Source organism: Phyllostomus hastatus, unplaced genomic scaffold (genome assembly GCF_019186645.2).
Source record: "Phyllostomus hastatus isolate PE091 unplaced genomic scaffold, TTU_PhHast_1.1 phas_contig_159, whole genome shotgun sequence".
In the NCBI taxonomy this organism is placed as follows: Eukaryota; Metazoa; Chordata; class Mammalia; order Chiroptera; family Phyllostomidae; genus Phyllostomus; species Phyllostomus hastatus.
In genome coordinates, this window is record NW_025333640.1 from 41,387,349 (window position 1) to 41,407,695 (window position 20,347).

The window sequence follows — 20,347 nt, forward strand, 5'->3', positions numbered from 1 at the left end:
CTGGAATAGAACAGAGAGCCCAGTTAACCCATGCTTACGTGGTCAATTAATCTATGACAAAGGAGGCAAGAACATAAAATAGCGAAAAGACAGTCTCTTTAATAAGCGGTGCAGGGACATCAGGACAGATGAGATGGAACTAGACTCTGCTTACACCAAATGCAAAAATAAACTCAAATGGATTAAAGACTTACATGTAAGACCTGGAACCATAAAACTAGAAGAAAACACAGGCAGTGAACTCTTTGACATTGGTCTTAGCAATATTTTTTGGGATATGTCTCCTCAGGCAAAGGAAGCAAAAGCAAAAGTAAACAAGTGGGACCACAGCAAATGAAAACGCTTCTGCACACCAAAGGAAACCATCAACAAAATAAAAAGGCAACTTACTGAATACAAGAAGATATTAGCCAACAGTACAACCAATAAGGAGTTACATCCAAAATATATAAAGAATTCATACAACTCAGTATTAAAAGGTAAGCAATTAAAACAATCCAATTGAAAAATGGGCAAAGGATCTGAACAGACACTTCTGTGAAGAGGACATACAGAGGGCCCAGAGACATATGAGAAAAGATGCTCAATGTCGCTAGGCATCAGAGAGATGCACGTTAAAACCACAGTGAGATATTACCTCATTCCTGTGGGAATGCCCATCGTCAATAAATCCAAAAACAAGTGTCAGGGAGGATATGGAGAAAGAAGAACCCTCGTGTACTGTTGGTGGGAATGCAGACTTGTCCTGCCACTGTGGAAAACAGTATGGCGCTTCCTCAAAATATTAAAAATAAAAAAATAAAAATAAAATATTAAAAATAGAACTACCTTATGATCCAGCAATTTCACATCTGATAATTATCCAAAGAAAGCAAAAGCAGTAACCCCAAAAGATATGTGTATCCTGGGTGGAACGGAACTGAGTGGCTAATAGCCTGCAGACCAACGTGCCCAAGTTTTATTGTGGCCACTGTGCTACATGCCTCACCCATGATTCTCCACCTGTGAGACAGACACACTGCAGTGGTAGGAAACACAGAGAACTTGAAAGACGACTGTCAGGAGTGGGTGGAAGAACAGGCTCGGGGCCTGACTGACAAAACCACCACAGCATTTGAGCAAGGAGAGATACCTCCGACTCCGTTCTCCGCTCCTCCTACAGGGCAATGACTCCACCCCCGCAGTCTTTGGGGTCCTCCTTGCCCTGGGATGATGCCCGAGAGACCTGCTCCTGGAAAGAGGCCACCTATGGGAGAGCACATGCAAGTGATGCCTGGGCTCCCAAAGCTGAGACCTCCCACCGGTCCCACAGCAGTGCCCCTTGGCCAGGGATGACTCAACGAGACAGACAAGGTGAGAGGGGAGTCTCTCTGTTTTCTGTTACTTGTTCTCCTTCCCCAGGGGATTGTGGTGCTCTGACTCTGGGAGTAGTGGAACCAAAAAAATTTTCATTTGTATTGTAAAATGTGAAAATAAAATTGTAAACTCTGTTAGCTAAAAAAAAAAAGATATATGCACTCCTATGTTCATTGCAGCATTGGTTACAACAGCCAGGGTCTGGAAGCAACTCGGTGTCCATCGGCAGACAAGTGGAGAAAAAGATGCAGAGCATTCATACAATGGAATATCCCTCAGCCACAAAAAAAAGACAATGAAATATTACCATTTGTGACAATATGGATGGACCTACAGGGTATTATGCCCAGGGAAATAAGTCACATAGACAGAGACAAATACTGTATAATCTCACTTATATGTGAAATCTAAAGAACAAATAAACAAATTAGAAACAAACTTAAAGACACAGAGAACAAACTGATGGGAGAGGTGGGGGGTGGGCCAAAAGGCCAAGGGTTAAGAAGTGCAAACTTCAGTTACAAAATAAGTCATGGAATGAAAGGTTCAGCATGGAAAACAGAGTCAGTAATATCACTATGGCTATGCACAGTGACAGGTGAGTACTAGACTTAGTGTGGTGATCACATCATAAGACGTATAAATGTAGGACCTCTATGTAGCATACCTGAAACCAATATAAGGTTGTGTGTCAGTTATAATTTAAAATTTTTCAAATAAGATAAAATAAAGATAGATAACAGTCTCCCCTTCTGCCGTGCACCCCAGGATTCTGATGCTATGAACAGGTTGGGCCCAGATGAGAATCCACAGTATACACTTAAAACCACAAGTGGAAGTTGTAGCAGGGGTTCACACTCAAAGAGCTGACAATTCCACTAGCAATTTAGGTGCAACTGCAAAATTTAGTGCATACCTGCACTGTGTGATTCTTTATTTTAATCTATAGTCCATCACTGAATAAAAGTAAGTATTCTTTGTCAGGAAGAAATTATTCTGAGAAATACAAATGAAAAAGGGTGACATAATGGAAAAATATAAACACTAAATGATCATTAAATGTGGTGTGAGCAGAATTCTTAACTTCCTTGTTTTTTCACTGATTCCTACAATACTTCTAACACAGTAGTTTCGGTTGTCTTTATGATGTCAAAATGTGCTGTAAATATCATTATTTTACCCAACTGATGACTGAAATGACTAATAAAATTAAAATTTGATAATAGTGGCCACTAGTGAATTAATTTTGATTTTTAAAACATTAAAATATGTATAGAGACTCAGATTAATATAACAAAAGAGGGGAAAAGTTACATTGGGATGTGTTTAACGATTTTAGATTCAAAAACAAATAACTCACTCACAGTAGCTTTTTGAAATTAAGATTGCACTGTCTTTTAACTGTCTTTTTATGAACTTATCTCAGGCCATATACCTGGACCTGTTTTTGCCAAAATCTAGTCAGCGTGACCACTGTGACCTTAAGCTAGTACTAGACAGTTACCCAGTTGGTGGCTGAAAGAGGTTCTTTCTCGTCCAGTCCTGATACAAACTCAGACTTATCGTGCCAGTGACGCATGCCATTCAGTGAGACACACTGAGCAAAGCAAAGGAGCTACAAGGAGTGTGGAAGATAAAAAAAACGTTTTAAAAAATCACGATTCTGTGGCAGCCTCCACATGTAAACAGAAATACCTGAACTATTTATTTAGACTCAAATGGGAGGCAAGTCAACAACCCTTAGACATCTCCACTAACCAGCAGCCACCAGCTCGCAAGAGCGGGCATCGGGACAAAGTTCAAGACGCCTCCATTCTGCTCCTCACTCTCGTGGTTGCCGGAAGTCCTCACTTGTGGACGAGGGTTATCAGAGTTTCATAAAGACAACTTGATGTCCTAAAATGTTGCTGGAATTTTCCATGTTTGACCAGTTCTAGAATGTAATGCGTCACCCAGGACCACATTATTCTGCTGTGATTGGCATTTTTAATCACACTGTATTTGGTTTGATGCCCAGAAATCTGGGTGTGCATGTCCTTGGTTAAGTGTGGTTGCCCTCAGAGGTGAGGAATCAGGCCACTGAGCCACCGGTGAACACTCCAGGGCCAGAGGGACAACAGGCATGCCCACCCTCCTCCCACCCAGGCGAAAAGGCAGTGTGGGTGCAGCCGCCACTGCATTTTCTGTCTAGTTCCCACTCATTCTTGTAACACAATTTAGAACTTACACAGCACGTTCCTCTCCAGACTCACAAACAAAACGTCCTTCCATTTTCTAAAAGCTTGCTCCTGTAATAACGTTTAAAAGTCTCCTTCATCTCTCCATGTCCCCTTGCAACTTGGTGATAAGTCCATTGCATAGACTTAGTAAGTATTCCCAATGTCATCAATTTAATAAGCTGTGAGGAAGGAAAATATGGCAGGGGCAGTCCCCCAAAGTTGTCCTAGGAATAATGAGCCTTGATTTCTCCAATATAATAATAATTGCCATAAAAACAAAAGCAAAGAACTGATCAGAACCTTTTTCTATGAAAGTCAATGAAAGGGACTTGAAAGTCTGCTTTTACTTTCCACTTTATCCCATGCAAAATCACCTTTCTATGTCAGTTTAATAAATGTAAATAGGCAGACACATTTTGAAGTCCTGATGAAATTGTAAGAAAAAATGATGATAAAGTCATAGTTGATCATTGATGGCAACTGCTATACTTAACAAGCAAATGTTGTCTTCTAAGAAATTTCATGAAATATCTTGGTGCATTTACAATAGAATCACAACCTCAACTGTATCTAGTTTCTTCCCAAATATGTCACCTAGCTTATTCTCACAGTAATTGGGTTCTTTCTGTCGTAGGAAGGCCTTTAGGAGGTGCAGCAACAGAGGCACTGGCAGACTGAATGTTTGGTCATGATGCTCCACATTCCGTGGAGGGACAAGGCCAGGAAGTTCTATCACCCATCTCCCCCAGTGGACTTGGGAGCCTGGGCTGCAGTCCCGACTGTGCCACGTGCTGGCTGCATGTGGTTAAGCAAGTCCCATTCGCTGCTCTCTGCCTCCTCATGTGTGAAATTCGGAGCCTGAGACCAGCTGGGTGGGACCATCACAGGATGGATGGAGGGTCAGACATGGGCCACACTCAGTAAACACGTCACCACCTTTGACAGGGGACATGAGCACTGGCATTTTCATGGCACCAATTAAAGGAATAGGAAGAATGTCTTAAGCATTAGGTCACTAAGGACATGTGCTACCAACTGCCTTTTAGGTGATATAACTCTACTCAGTGCTGTAGACGTCACGATAGATTGGAAAGTGGTCGGTCTGTGCTGAGAAGTGGAGAGCATAGCTATTCATTTGAAAATAACTGATAATTTTGTTTAAATGAGAAACACCATTTAAATATGTGCTTTGCTTTAAGTATGGAATTGTGTTTTTTTTTTAACCAATCCCCTGAGGATTATTTGTTTTCCATTTTTTTTAAGTACAGTTGGGAAATAGTGTGTGGTTGTGGAAAAAACATTTTACTCAAAATCACTTTTCAGAACTGAGTCGTACAAGTTTGTGAGAAATTGGATTGTCAGTTATTCCTTTTAGCATCCTTCTCAAGTCTAAAACTCTCAGATTCTACTGTAGAAACTAAACATATGGACATGAAAAGAAATGACTTAAATTGATAAAAGCTAATCAATTTATCCCTATAAAAAGCTATGTCTTCTTTTTAGTGAATAAATGCTTAGTTTGTTTCAACTGTCTTAACCATGGTCCATTTGCTTAACACTTAGTTTTATTCTAGCTCTGGCATGGTAGGACACAGATACAATATACACTTGGTTCTTACTATAGCTACACAGTAGCTATCCCAAGTCCAGCCAAAGAATCCAGGACATGCTACTCTAAGACCAATTCCACTTCTAATGAGATTGAAACTAGGCCCCTAGTCCACCAATCCAGCCACTTAAAGACTGTATGCACCGCTGATCACTTGGCATAGGAGTTATAGCCAAGCATGCAACATGTTTCAAGTTCACAAATAAAAGTAACACCCACTTAAGATCCATCATAGAGTACAAAATAATAATGCAAAAATATTTTCATTAATAGGAAGTTTACAAAAGAATATTTAAAAAATAAGTCCAAACACAAGGCTACTTAATTGAATTGTTTTTAATACTCAATAATTTTTGCTTTGGTAAAAAAATCTTTTCAAAAACAGTTTATTAAGCTTTATGTTTGGCTTTTATCTGTATTGGCACAGGTCTTACCTGAATTTTGGGAATAAACAGTTTCATTTGAAAGACACGTTACAAATGAATATGCAGGTGATGCACAGTCATCTCCCCAACTGCGGTGTCCCCAGGGCTATAAAATGGCATCGGAAAATACCGTGTAACAGTTTTCAGTTACGTCCAGGAGGGGGCGTTCCCGGGCGCCACTCCAGCCAACTGTCCGCTTTCCACAGCTTCAAGAACTTCCTTAAGGAGTGATGGAGAGGCAGGTTTTTCTTCTCTCAAACCGAATTTTAGAACTGGCGCCGTAGCCATGTGGCAGGTGGGGTGTGTCTGGAAAATAAACCTGATCTGGCTGAAAACCGCCCCCTCAGCACCTGCCGCCCTGGGAACACCACGCAGTGCAGGGGCTTCTGCGGCGGAGCAGGGAAGACCTCCCGCAGGTGCGCACACAAAAGAGCCAGGACAGCGGGAGCTGTGCCGTGACCCCCGGTGTCCCGTGGCTCTGCCCAATGGCACCTTCTGAGTGTGAAGAGGAGAGGACCCTGTCGCAGGACCACGTCATGCGCCGGTGACCTCGCCCACCCCGCTGGATCGCGTTCAGAGCAATGCAGCATCCAAGCAACTGGCACTTCTCCACGCAACAGCGTAGGTTTTCATTGTGCCCCAAGTGTAGAAAAAGGCAAAAATCTGGAGAAGCAAGCCAGGGCGAGAGCCAGAGACCTGCCAGTGTGTGCCTGGTCCTAGTCTGGCACAGCCGGTCATAGGCCACAACTGGACGTGGGCACGTGTCCTGGCCAAGAAATCCAGACGGTGTCTGGAGAACAACAGATAAGGATGATGTGATCACAGGAGACGGCCTGATGCAGCGCTGTGCGTTTAGGGAATTGGAATCGGAACTGCGGCACCTGTCAGTCAGGCAGCGGCTGCAGAAATGGGCACCGACGGGCCGGAGACCGGGGGAAGGGAGTGTGTGCTGGAAAGAGGGCGTTCAGAGGCAGGCAGGCCCGCAGCACGGAGTTTCCCCAGGAGGGAGATCATGCTCTGCTGCTAGTCTTATTTACTCGTGTTGCCTAATGACGGAGTTTGGTCGGGAGCGGTGGCAGGAGCCCCGCGAGTTCTGTGCGGGGAGACCTCTGCTCCGTGTGGGTCCTCGGGTGTCTTTCCAAACACAGGCCAAGATAACCCCCCCAAAATGGAAAGGCCCACACGCACATCTACTGCAGAAGGAGAAAGGGCGCTGAGCGTAGGAATCCCTCAGCACAGGGACCCTGGGGCCCCAATCCCAGAGCTCCGTCTGCCCACCGCGGAGGACGAACACTGATTCCGTGTTCTGCCGGGGAAATATGCCATTTATCATCCTCCGAAATTATCCCCTGACCTACTTTGTTAATTAAAGCGTTTACGGAGACCGGCCCCGATGGAGCCAGGCTGGTGGCTCAGCGCAGATGCCGGTTCCAGCAAGTTGTAAGATTACCTCTATTTTACAGGAAAAAATATTGTAAAGGGCAGGGACAATTCTACAGCTTAAAGTAAAGAGAACCAACATTTCATCACATCACCTAACCCTGGTTTTTCATGTCCTGCTATCGTCAGCAAAGAAAAATCATGAGGGTAATGATGGAAACCGAACAAATGACTAAAATCAGAATTTTAAACATTTCGGAGACAGCTCTCCGCATCAGCATCCTCAGCCCAGCTTCACGCAGAGCCGTGTCAGCGTAAATAAAACGTGCGCTCTTTGCCAGTCGGAGACCAGCTGGAGCGAGGGCTAGGACCGGCGCAGAGGACAGACAGACGAGGAAAACAGCGTCGCCTCCGCCCCACATCTGCCTGCTTCCCCAGCGGGGGTTCGGACCCCCTCGCGGGAAGGAAGCAGCGGGCGTTGAGGCTGAGTAACGACGACTGGGGAAACCCCAGTCGCTTCGTCTGGGGACCCCGGGCATCGACCCCTCGGCTGCCGCGAGCCAGGCCGGGCTCCAGAGCCGCGCGGGCGCCCTGCAGGCCGGTGCGGGGATCCAGGTGGCGACCCCGGGGAGAGCGTCAGGGGACGCGCCTCCTACCTTTCTTTTCCGGTCCGCGCGGTCCCTGGGGACTTTGCGTTGCTTTTTTCTCTCCCTCTCAAGGATCTTTTCCTTTTCATCCAGTTCAGCCTCTCGAACTTTTTTAATGGAAGCGGCAGCGTGAGCCATCTTGCAGAGAAATCAGCGGAGCAGGGCCGCGCTCGGAGCCGCGTCCCCGCGGTCCAGGTGGTGGGTGGCACCCGGCGCAGAAGCGCCTCCCGGGCGGTGGCCGCGCCGTCACTAGCAGCCGCCGCCCCGCCTCCCGCGCGCCCCAGCCCAGCGCGGCCTCTGCAGCATCCGTCTGCCGGCTCGCGCCCAGGCCGCAGCCCGCGCCACACCTGCCGCACAGGTGCACCCCCGGCGAGCGCAGGCGGCGCCCACCAGCGGAGGAACCAGAGGAGCGCCGTCCCCGCGCGCGTCCCCGCGGGTGGGCGTTCACTGCCGCAGCCCCACCTCGCGCGCCGAGGACGCTGCAGGCTGCGGGCCTCCCCGCGGTGCGGCGGCCGCTCGGTGCGCGCACACAACCCCGCCTCCGCCGGCGACCCTGCCCTGAGCAGGACTCGTGCGGGGACAGAATCACGCGGACGTGCGTCCGGGAGGACAGCGCGGCCCGGAACACCTGCCACAGACCCGGCGCGCGTGGGCGGGCGGATTCCAGACCCACGTGGGGCGGGGCGGGGGGGGGGGGTTGCTTGCCGCAGGGCCAGGCCTCGGGAAGGGAGGGAGGGAAGGGAGCAGGAGGCACCTAAAACCGCCCATCCCTCCGGGAGGCAGCGGGGACTCACGGATTCCCAAGCTCTGGTCAAACACCAAATTAGCACCCAGCGAGGTGACGCGCAAAGCAGGATTAGAGTCTCTGTCGCTCCTGCCAGGCTCCGGCAGGGTGGCGCAGCCGAATGGGGGGTGTGGGGCTCGACCTGTGAGCCAACGAAGATGAAATTCCTGGCCTATGCTGCCAAATTTCCAGAATTTGACCAGTTTCATCACGGACAGATAGGTTGTCCCTGAGCTCCTAGTTACTCACCCTCAGTCTCTTCGGACAGACAGGACACCGTGCGGGGACACCGCAGATCACGGATCCCCCAGAGCGCACGTGCCACCCCATTCAGAAAAGCAAAGTTTCGACACTACGGTCATCGCCGATATTTAAACGATACAATCGCATTCTGTATGCACCCCATGATTAAGAAAAAACAAAGTAACATAGAAAATGGGTCCCGACCCTTTTCTATGGGTCCCCACCCTTGCGATGTACCTGCCCAGACAAACGAAGGATGCCAAGTTCCGTTTCCTGCGCTACAGAAAGGTAAGCCAACAGCTCCTCCAGGAGGGAAAATACTAGCTCTCTACACTGTGCATGGTCTATACTGTGCACGGTCTGTACACATTTTAGCTTATCATAACTTACAGTTTGTCTTTTCTACCTAAACAAAGTTGAAAGCAGCAAGATCAATCAAACATCCCACAAGCAAGCAGACTGCAACCCATAGTAGGAGGGAGCCCAGCACTCAATCCGACTCAAAAGCCGGTCAAAGCAGAGACCAGCCCGAGGCCTGGACGCCTCCCATGCGGGGGGCCACTGCCATGTGGACCAAACAGCTGAGAAGTCACCTTCCAAGAAACAAATCAGCTTCTCAAAGCGCCCTGCTCTGTGAATCGTGTGGTATTCACAAAGTAACGGGCACAGACCTCTGGGAAGACAGCATGTGCACGTGGGAGGCTTCCGGTGCCTCCTGAACCAGGTGGGGCAGCGCTGGCCACCTGCCAGGACACAGGTCAAACACGCCCCTGAGGTTCTTCAGGACACGCAACTGTGTTGTCGGGAATGAGGGGTTCAGGGGCAGCACAAGACGACCACCGGCACTGTCACTGGACTCATGGCCGTCCCCACAGACAGTGACTGGGCCTCCCGCCCCAGCTTCCCGTGACGGGGTGGGGGGGGGGGACTATTCTGGGATGGCACCTTGCCTGTGCCCCTCTGCAACCCGTCCAAGCTGCATCAGCCTCCTCTCCGCGTCACTCCCCAAGAGCAAGGGGAAGCTCACAAGCGCGCCTGAGAAGAACATCAGAGATACTGGGGTTGAAAAAATTGCTTTTATCATCAGCCTTTGACGAACTCAGTAGAGCTACGTAAAGTTGCACGGTATCGACCTAATGATGTTCTGCAATGGCAGGAAAATTACACATCTTTAAAGCTTCAACTCAATAAGTTAAACAGAAAGGTCTTAGGCAGGGTTAACAGTCTTAGTCCCTAAGGCTCTCCCCATTTTTCTGAGCTCTCCTTGTCACTTTTGTCTCATGAAGAAAAGGTGACGAACCGGATGTTAGTTCACTAAGGTTAGTTGAACGTAAACACTTCACAGAGCACCGTCATTACCAAGCCTTTGTAAGCGGACAACACTCCTTCGCATGCGTTTTCTCACTATGTTTCTGGATTCAACACAGAGAAGCACATTCACCATGGTCTCCCCGCTGAGGATGCCAGAAGGCCCAGGACTTGTTCCTGGTGCCCCCCATGCCTGGCCGGTGTGCATGGGCAGGAGGGTCAAGGGCAGGACCCCAATCAGCCCCCTCAGGGGACAGAACCACTCCCTGCCCCACCATGGGCTCTGCTGCTCAAATCCCAAGCAGGAAACCTCAGACCTGTATGAGTGTTTTCACAGAAAGTGAAGGGACCACGAGCCCTTGTTAGCCCCTTGGTCTCCCTCCACCTTGTCCCCACCCAGACAACATTCTGCCTCCACATGGGATGCATGGGGCAGCTCAGAGTCGTCCTGGAGCGCCAGGCGAGCCACCGTCCTGCACAGGGATAGTGTGTCTCTCTGCCGCTCACTGACGCAAGGTCTTCTAATGCAGCCCTTCTTGTATGCCTGTGCTGCTCACATATCCCTAGCATTTCTGTTTGGAAGGGAAAATCTGTGTCAGATTTTGGATGAAAGCAGTGGGCACTCACCAGCTCAGCTCTGCACAGACAGGGTAGCAGATTCCAGTCCCAGGAGCTGCCGGCCATGCACCTAGCACCTGCACCGCAGCACAGGGCTGCCCAGCGGTCCTCCCGCAGGGCCAGAGGCTGGCGGGGTTCTGCTCTTGTCCCAGCTGCAGCCTGCGTCAAGGGGACAGGCTGGTGCCTGCCTTCCCAGGGAGGGACACACCGTCACTCACATTTAAACCTGAGAGCCAGTGGAACAGAACGCCCTTCAGGGAGGACAGCCTTCGTTTAAAGCTGGGATGGAGGATGGCCCTTTGCTCTGCTGAGTGTCCAGCACTCCATTGATCCCCATCCAGGGCCCGTTCAATAATGGAGCCGCCATGCGCAAGCTCCGCAGCCCACACGGTCACTGCCGCAAACCCAGTGCGGGGCGTGTGGGGAAGGCCCAAGGCTTGACAACAGCAGCTGAGGCCACGGCATCGGGGGAAACCGGTGCTCGCCTGAGCTGTGAGCCCAGTTCCTTCTCCAGTTTAAGGGTGTTGGTCCACACTGGAGGCTCCCACGGTCAGGGCACAGGCTGCTGAACGAGCAATGACATGCACACTGGGTAGGCCAATCTGTTTGGTTTTTTCCATAAAATAAAAGACACACTTTTCATTTTCACAAATAACCTTACTGATTTGGGTAGTTTGACTATGTTGGCTGTACCTCATATAGTAGAACATTGATTGTTCTCAATTAATGTATTGATCGGATCACTGTCAACTTCAACTGGTCTATCCGACTGTGGAGCATCGTCATCCAGCGAAACTTCACAAACCACTTTGACATGTTCAATCCGTCACAGCACCTTCTCCACACACTGCACAAACCATTGTTTGCATATTCGTTGCAATTTTACCTGTCTTGAAATGATAAAGCATAATATGCCAAACATGTTGCTTATTTTCTTCCATCTTCAATATTAAAATAGCCATACAAAGTTCGCCAGTTTCGATAAGTATTTTTTAATGCACGCTGATATGACAGCTGTCACAATACAATCTAATGAAATTGTTTTTGAATGAAGTTAAAGACAACTAAGCACTTCTAGAGCCGTTATATGGGAAAAAAACAAATGAACTTTCTGGCTATCACCCTGATTTGTTGAGCTCAACAAACCTGAAGCCAAACCCAAAAGCCCATTTGATAAAACAAACTTATCAAAGCAGAGCTTAGTAGTAATACAACGGGTCCACCTTTCTGTGGATACGTTTCTATAGGAGGTTATTTGGTTACACTGAGGATGCCCATATGGTATTTTCCCTCTACCCCGGACACCCCACCCAGGGCCACCTCAGCGCCAGCGGGTACCATAGCTGTGGACAGAGAGTCAGCCACAGCTCACAGCCCTCAACTCCCAGCCTCTGAAACTTGCCTCTACTCAACTCTCCTGGACCATCAGAGACTTTCCACCTCCAAATGACAAAGAGTGAGAAGCTCCCTTGAGCAGACAGAGACACCGAAACTGAAGGCTATAACCGCAGGCGCCCAGTGCCTCTGGCTTTCGGCACAAGGCGAGCTCCTCCGCCCACACCCACTCATGCGGCCCTGTTCCACAAAGACAGAGACCACGGTATAGAATTAAATCAGACCACACGCCCAGAGACCAGTCCCAGTCCAGCCTCTCCTATGGTCACACCAGTCCCAAACCTAGAGCCCCCACCTGGAGCTGCAGCCGCGGGAGCTGGGCCGCCCGGGCCGCCCGGGCCACCCCTCCCCTAGGACACTGGATGAAACGCTAACCACCTCTCCTGAAGAGCAACGAAGAGCTACAAGACGAGGGATTTCCAGGCAAACCTGGTGGCAAATGGAACCACTGGGAGAGAAACAACAGAGAACCGGTTTTCACTTCCTGACACATTTCCCTACCAAATCTCAACTCTCGTTTTGAACACGTCAAGAGCAGGAGGGGAGAGATGAAGGACCGTGTCTCAAAGGTGGATGGGCCTCCCTGCTACCACCTGAGGCCTCGGGACTCTGTCTTCCTGGGCTGAGTGTCGAGTGAGAGGGAGCCGGCCCCCAGCAGGTGCACCGCCTGGGCTCCACCGCCTGGAGTCTCAGCAAACCCAGCAGCTGTGAGCGCAGTCCCGGCAGCCGGAACGTGCATCCTCCCTGGCGGAGCGGCCTCAGCCTCGGCCGGGGACCGTCTGTGCCAGTGTCTCCCCAGGTCCGGTGCCCAGCATACAGGCAAAGACAGCCCTGCTCCCCGAAAAACCATGGGACAGCGAAACACAGACAAGGCATCAAATAAGGGAACTATGGACAAGGCACTGGCCCAAAACAATGAAATTTAAAAAGTCATATATTTCTGGTTGCCCAAAGTAGTATTCTTTCGTTGCAAAGTTGCGCCATCTCAACTCTTTGAGCTCAGACTTATTTTTTTCTCTACCTCTCCAGCAAGCCACACAATTTTGCAGAAGAACAGATAATAATCAATGTCAGATAAATGAGCAATATGTGGTAAATGAATCATAGAAACAATATACTATAGGACTTCAGGGTGCTATAATTTTTCTTAATAAAAAGTGTTTATAACAGTGCAATAAATCTTAACACAGAATTGCATCCTTAAGCAGCTGAGAATTCAGAAATGTCACCAAAACCTAATATTGGGTTGGCCAAAAAGTTAGTTCGTTTTTTTCCATAAGATGGCTCTAATACCATTTAGATGTCTTTAATTTCATGTGAAACAATTTTGTTAGACTGTATTATGACAGCTGTCATATCTGCATGCATTTAGAAAAACTTGCCATAATTGGTGAATTTTTGTGTAGCCATTTTAATATTGAAGATGAAAAAAATAAGCAACGTTTTCAGCATATTATGCTTTATTATTTCAAAAAAGGTAAAAACACAACTGAAATGCAAAAAAGCATTTGTGCAGTGTGTGGAGAAGGTGCTGGGACTATCAAACATGTCAAAAGTGGTTTGCGAAGTTTCATGCTGGAGATTTCTTGCTGGACAATTGCTCCACAGTCAGTTGGGTAGACCAGTTGAAGTTGATAGCAATCCAATTGAGACATTAACTGATAACAATCAATGTTCTACCACACAGGAGGTAGCTGACATATTCCAATATCCAAATCAATAAGGTTATTGGTGAAAATGAAAAGTGTGTCTTTTATTTAACGGAAAAAACTAAACAAACTTTTTGGCCAACCCAACAGGTAAATAAGATGTAACTGAAAAAAATACAATAGACTGTTTTTCATAAAAACCCAGTTGATGGTTCAGGTAGAAACTTTAGGCAATATTCAGCCCAACTAACTTTGTAAAATAAAAACTTCTGCAGAGATCTACCGTTTCAGCCTCGGTGACACACAGCTTGGGCCCCTGTGCCCTCCCAGCGGTTGGGTCTGTTCCCTTTCTCCTCTCATCCCTTGGAAGATGGGGCGGAGACCCCCTTCACACCTGGCTCTGAGCAGAGGGTCTCTGTCCTCGTCCCCAACAGGACTGCCACCCAGCTCCTCCCCCACCAGAACCGCTGGGATACCCAGAGCCAGATGTGCTCCCAGCGACCTTTGACCCCACTTGTTCTTGCCGCGGCATCACCCACTTCAGACAAACCCTGTAGGACGGGGCATGGATGCAGAGAGTTGTCTCGTGATAAAGACTACTGTGCTTTGTGAGGCCCCGATGGCATGAACGCTCACTGACTTTGCTGATGAGTTACAGGTACGGTGAAACAAAGGGAAGAGGTGGGCAGAAGGCTTCGGAAACATCTAGAAGCTCTACTATCAGACTGTTTCTCAAGTGTCTTTAAGTTCTGATTCCAATTAAAAGACACCAGCCTGGAACACACAGATGAGACAATACCTGGAAGTATTGTAGGTATCATTTGTTCAAAAAAGACAAGGCAAAACCCTGAACAGAGAAAAATTCTTAAACAAAAAAATTCTGGAACACAAGGTCATCATCCTACATCAAATCATTGACACAAGAATTCCAACTTGTGTCAATGAGTTAAAATGTTTTGAGTTAAAATGTTTAAAGTGCATATGTATCACTGCTCATCTTTAACCATCTTCAAAAATTATCTGATCAAATAACACAGTTTGATCACATTATAAAACTGAGCTGCTTTTGTGTGGGGGGTCCTGAGTTTGGGCTCCGTAACCTCGGGCACCCGAGCTACCCTGTGGGTTCCAGCACCTGCAGTGAATGATATCGCTCTAACAACCAGAAGAGACACAGGTGAGATGTCAGCAGGTGCTCAGGAAGTACATAGGAACCACTACGTTATCTCCTGAGAACAAAAACCAAAGCATGAATGTAAATGTGTAAAAGGGTAGAAAAACAGACTTTTAAGACAGAAACACAGAGGACAGACAGGAAACAAGATAGGATCGCCCCCAAAAATAGTGTGTGGGAGGAAGGTGCACTCCCTCTGGGTGAGCGGCATCATGGAAAAGTTCGTGAGACTGCTTGGTAACGGCGAAGCCCACAGAGCCCATGACCCTGGGGAGAGAGCCCGAGGTCGGCGAGCACCAGCGGTGGTCTGGCCGTGTCCCTCCCACACTCACTGTTGAAGTCCTAATGTCAGATGGGGTGGTGTTACTAGGCTGGGCCTGTGGAGGTGAGTGGGTCACCAGGGACATTAGTGGCCTTATACAGGCCCCAGAGCTCCCTGCCTCTTCCCACTGTGTGCGGACTCAGGGCGAGTCTACCTCTGAGGAGACAGCCTCATGTCACTGAACGGAGCTGGGACCTCATCTCCAGCTTCCAGCCCCCAGAACGGTGAGAAATAAATTTCTGCTGTTCGTAAGCTGCCTGGTCTGTAGTGCAGCACCTCGGACAGACTAAGGCAACATCTCTGCTTGAGAAAGTATTTACTAGCCCTCATGACAGCCAGCTCTCTATAGTCATATGACTTAGATAACTCGGAACCAGAGATTTAGACCGGGCCAGAGGCAGAAGAAAGGGACACCCCACAAAGGCTTCCCTTGAAATGAAAAACAAAACAAAGAACAATCGCCATTTAACTGACGAGCAGGCACAGCTCCACATGGAAGGCCCTGTAATAGGTTATGTTGCAAATCAGTTTGTTGCCGAGCAGAGGAACCTGCGCAGGAGATGGGGCTTTCTGGTCCTCAAAATTCGTCCCTGAAACCCGTTTTAGTTAAGGCCAAACTGGCCCCGTGCCAGGAATAAGTGTAGAAATACGCAGCCAGCCAGTCTATCCATCTGGCACCTGTGAAATATCATGAAGAAATTTGTCGAAATAGATGCCTTTTCCGCACATAAGATCAGAGGTAAAATGCTGTCTTTCCTGCAACAAGACAGAAGCAAACAAGACACGCACACACACATGCACACACACACACTCGCACGTGCACACCGGCACTCATGGCCACACTGCAGACAAAGCCTCTGCACGCAGACTCCACTCTGCTGACGCGTCCTCCTGCGGCGTCAGCCCCGGCTTTCTCAGAGGGAATATTTACGACTCCACCCGGAGGAGCTGGCTCGGGAGGTGCAGAGTATTTCTGGACAAACCCCAGGGAGGTTCGACTTCCTCCAGCCTCGTGGGGTTTCTGCAGCGACAGCTCGGCTTCTCCAACCAGCGTGACCCCAGAGGCATCTCTACAGACTGGAAACTTCATTTTAATAAGAGGAGCTGCAGCTTTAAAATAGCAAAAAAAACAAACAGGACAGAAAACAAATGAACTTTCTGGGTTGGCCAGAAAGTCCATTGCATTTTTCACGTAAAATAAAAGACACATTTTTTCATGTTCATCAATTACTTTATTGATTTGGATACTTTGAACATATCAGCTATCTCCCACTATTGGCTTCTAGTGGGGAGAGGTGAGGATGCTGCTAAACATCTTCCAATGCATGAGACAGCCCCACAGCAAAGGGTTATCTGGACAAAATTTCAATAGTACCAAGAAACTCCACAAATCACTTTTGACACATTTGATCAGTCACAGCACCTTCTCCATACACTGCACAAATCTTTTTTGTGTTTCAGCTCTGCTTTTACCTTTCTTGAAATAATAAAGCATAATATACTGAAAATGTTGCTTATTTTCTTCCATCTTCAACATTAAAACGGCTGCACAAAATTCACCAATTTGGACAATTTTGCTTTTAAATGCATGCTAATATGACACCTGTCACAATACAGTCTAACAAAATTGTTTCAAATGAAGCTAAACACAACTAAGGTCTATAGAGCCATCTTACCGGAAAAAACACATGGACTTTTTGGCCAACCCAACAGATCCTTGGGTTTGTATAAATTAGTGGAGTTTGGACGCCCTCTGCTGGAGGGGACCGATCACAGCCAGTTGCTCCAAAGCACTGTGGGAGGAACTCACTGTTCTCAGGTTCAGGGAGCTGTTCTAATGGTTGCTGCGTATACTCTTTTTTTGTTTACTGGGTATTTTTCTGTTTTGTAGATGACAGGAAATGTCACTTCTGCCAAGGCATACAACATTAAACTAGAAGAGTCTAATGCAGACTATAAATTTAAAACTGTGCACTTTTTAAAAAATAAAAATAGAAATCGAAACAAACTAAGCAAGTAAAATTTGAGCACCAGCAGGGTATTTGTAGGTTCTTGGTTGTCAAATCCCTACCTAGGATTTATCTCAATCTAAGCCTCGGTCAGACCAATATATTTGTAACTAATTACAAAGTATTTGTCAATGCAGTGTCAAGCTGGACACTAACAGACACTGAGTCAGCTCTAGTCTCTTACACATTTGAGTAATACAATATGATCAGGCTTTTGTTTAGAGAAAATTTCAAAATGTGATGGCGGAATTACTCGAGAGTCGGGTCCTCATTTGGATGTCCAGTTTCTGCACCACATCGGGTTTCCGGACAACACGATCCTTACAAAAATGTCACATAATAAAGACCAGGGTGGGGCAGAAAACAAAAGTAGTGTACAGTTGTTTTTGTGAAAAATAATGCAATACTTAATAAATAATAATGATAATACAAGAATAAGCTCTGTGTCACGTACTCTGAATTGTAAATCTTCCTTGGCCCTGCCCCATGTTTTGTCAAAGGATCAGCACAGTGGAAAGAAGAGAGCCTGACAGGAGTCTCCTCTCCGAGAAGATGGAAATCAGGGTGACCCTTCCTCTGCGGAAGTCCTGAGCGACAACTGCTGGAAACACCCGTGGCCTCAGAACACTTTGCAAAGGGGTCCAGGACCAGGGAAGCGGCCCGGCCCCACGCAAAGATTAAGACAAAGTCTGCAGTCTGGCACCTGCTGCCTTAGCCCAGGTGAGAGGCCTCAGCTGCTGCGCCACGGCGCCCTCTGCAGCCCGCCCACGGCTCTGCAGCAGCAGTGGTGCTGTCCCCAAAGACACCACTGGAGGCCAGTCGTGCTGCAGCATGAGCTCCAGCCACACCCTAATTTAAAACAAGTAAACTACGGTTGCGGAAACAATGCTTTGAGACCAAACACATACAACTACACAAATTTAATTTTATTTTACAATCCAACATAATGGTAAATTTTTTTCTGAAGAAGATATGGAATCTTGTTCTGATATTTCAATGAAACCCCTCTGTCAATCCACAGATACCTCTCAGTATGTTGATTATCTTGATGGTGGTGATGCCTTTATGGTATATACATATGTCAGAACTTATGGCCTGTACACTGCAGCACTCTGTGTGCTGAACACCTACGTCAATTATGTCTTCTCAAGCTGCTAACTGGTACCCAGGAGCGACATGCCTGCCCATCACAGCCACTTCTTTGCAGCCCTCACAGTGCTGGGTCCACAACCAGAGACCTCCCTTCAGATAACGGTCCACATTTTTAAATCTTCTATCAACATGCTTCCCTCAATCTCTCTTTTCTAATGATTCAAACCCTTGGTCTCAGAAATATGTTGATAAGAAAAGTATTTATTTATTAAGCTGATTAAGCAAAATAGCATTTCCCTGTTTTTTCAGAAACTGGTTTTTTATTTTTCATGGTTTATTTTATTGTATTTTTCCCATCACCATTTATCCCCCTTATATCTACTTCCACCTCCACCTACCCACCTCCTTCCCACAATCAAAGAACTGTTCTTTTTGTATGACACTGGGCACCACAATGAGATCTGACTTGCAGATGTATTAAAATAAGCAAAACAAACAAAAGAAATGACCTAATTTAATTTGCATTCACTTCAACATTTAATTCAATGTAAATGTTGATTCAATGTTTGGCCACATGCTCACCAGGAAAATGTATCATCACTAACTGAGAAAGAGAAACCAAAGCAGCAAACTAAGGAAATTCCTTCCACACGAGGTTCTATTAATCGTACAAGTTTCACCATACACTGCCCCACACAGACACTGGGCTAATGATGATCTGGGGACAGGCAGAGAAGAGTCACAGCGAACTCCAGACACATAAGTTCCTGGTTATCATACAGTTGATGTTTTGCTACAAACTACTGCCCAGGAAGGAAGGGAAAGTTTAGTGAACTTTCAAACGGAGGGGGGACAAGCAGGGTGGAGTCTGTCCTGCGTTCAGCAGACTCGGGGTCTGCGGCATTCAGCCAGTGTGGACACGCGGTGCCCACACTGAAGGTGGCAGGAGAGGGGCGGAGATTTTTACGTGAAACTTTCCTAAGTGTGTGGACACTATCACATAATGAGCAGATTTTCAAACAGCAACTTATTTCTTGTAGGGTTCTATAAAATCTGTAAAGCAGCACCTGAGCACTTTGAAGTGGTTTGTATTCTTGTACAGCACGCACGAAACCCAAAGAGGCGGAAGGAGAGGCTCGCGGCCTGGAGAACAGGACAGGACACGGTCCGTCCACTCCCAGCGCAGGACTTCCTCCTCTCGGCTCTTTAACCCTGTCCTGGAAAATTCTGCTCCTCTTAGCTTTTCCATTTTTAAAGGCATATTTATATGGGTACAACCACTTTGGGAAACAGTTCTACACTGCCTAACAAAGTTGAAAACGTGCCCCCAAAGTGGATATTTATGTTTCGGGAAGATTTTCTTATGCTGCTTGCCCTGTGCGCAGTCAGAGAGTCCAGTCCCTCCGGGACACAGTAACTGGAGCCACCCTCGCCAGCTTGCCTTACCCACACAGTATCTGCAGGCGACATAGCATACACTTCACATCAATATGACCTCGTCTGACCCTTACAAAGGTGTCAGGCGGGTGTTATTATTGCCACCCCTGGTTGAGAGGCCTGGGCGGGCAGCTCTCCGCTGTGAGGTGCGCAGGGACAAGCTGGCTGTGGGGACCTGTGTCCCTGTGACCGCATGGGTTGTGATCTGGCACCAGAGGCCAGTCCCCCCAAACCCAAATGTCCTGACCTGAACTTTCACCTGCGCACATGGCCACATTTCCCATAACTCGGAAGATGTGCACTGGTTCTGCTCAATGTGGAAGAGAAACACAGGCTTCGGAGTGGAAACACATGGCTGTGTTTTAAAAGGCAAGTCCCAGTTTGCACCCATCTTCCTACTGACGACCCTGCTTGCGTCTGGCACGGCGCACCTGCGGTTCTGAGTCCTCGGGCTTCACACAGAGAACCGAGGGCCCCAACGGGAGACTCCGCACAGCACGGCGATGTCAGGAAAGAGGCCGCGGCGATGCTCCGTGGAGGTCGTGCTGCAGGTGGGAGGCCCAGAGGCGCAGAGAAGAAGGATTAAAGCAGCCTTGGAAACAAGACCCCCAGGAGAAAATGCCCGACAAACCCTATTACCTCTCTACGCTCGACTCTCACCTGTAAAGTGGGGATATCTA

The 20,347-nt window shown here is 47.8% G+C and overlaps 1 protein-coding gene and 1 pseudogene across 16 annotated transcripts in view; one reads left to right on the forward strand and one right to left on the reverse strand.

Moving 5' to 3' along the window:
• The window catches only part of ANK2 (ankyrin 2), a 293,273-nt gene that overhangs the window by 125,977 nt on the left and 146,949 nt on the right, over window positions 1–20,347 (reverse strand). For 3 of the 16 annotated variants that reach the window (XM_045830725.1, XM_045830726.1, XM_045830732.1), the window contains exon 1: window positions 7,646–8,030. The exons of 11 other annotated variants lie outside the window; for them this stretch is intronic. In XM_045830725.1, coding sequence (XP_045686681.1) covers window positions 7,646–7,774 — 129 coding nt within the window. In that variant the 5' untranslated portion in view covers window positions 7,775–8,030. Of the gene's footprint in view, window positions 1–7,645; window positions 8,053–20,347 lie in introns of those variants that run through there. 2 more of the 16 variants (XM_045830691.1, XM_045830728.1) reach the window with 2 other exon arrangements.
• LOC123813885 lies at window positions 653–6,157 on the forward strand (annotated as a pseudogene).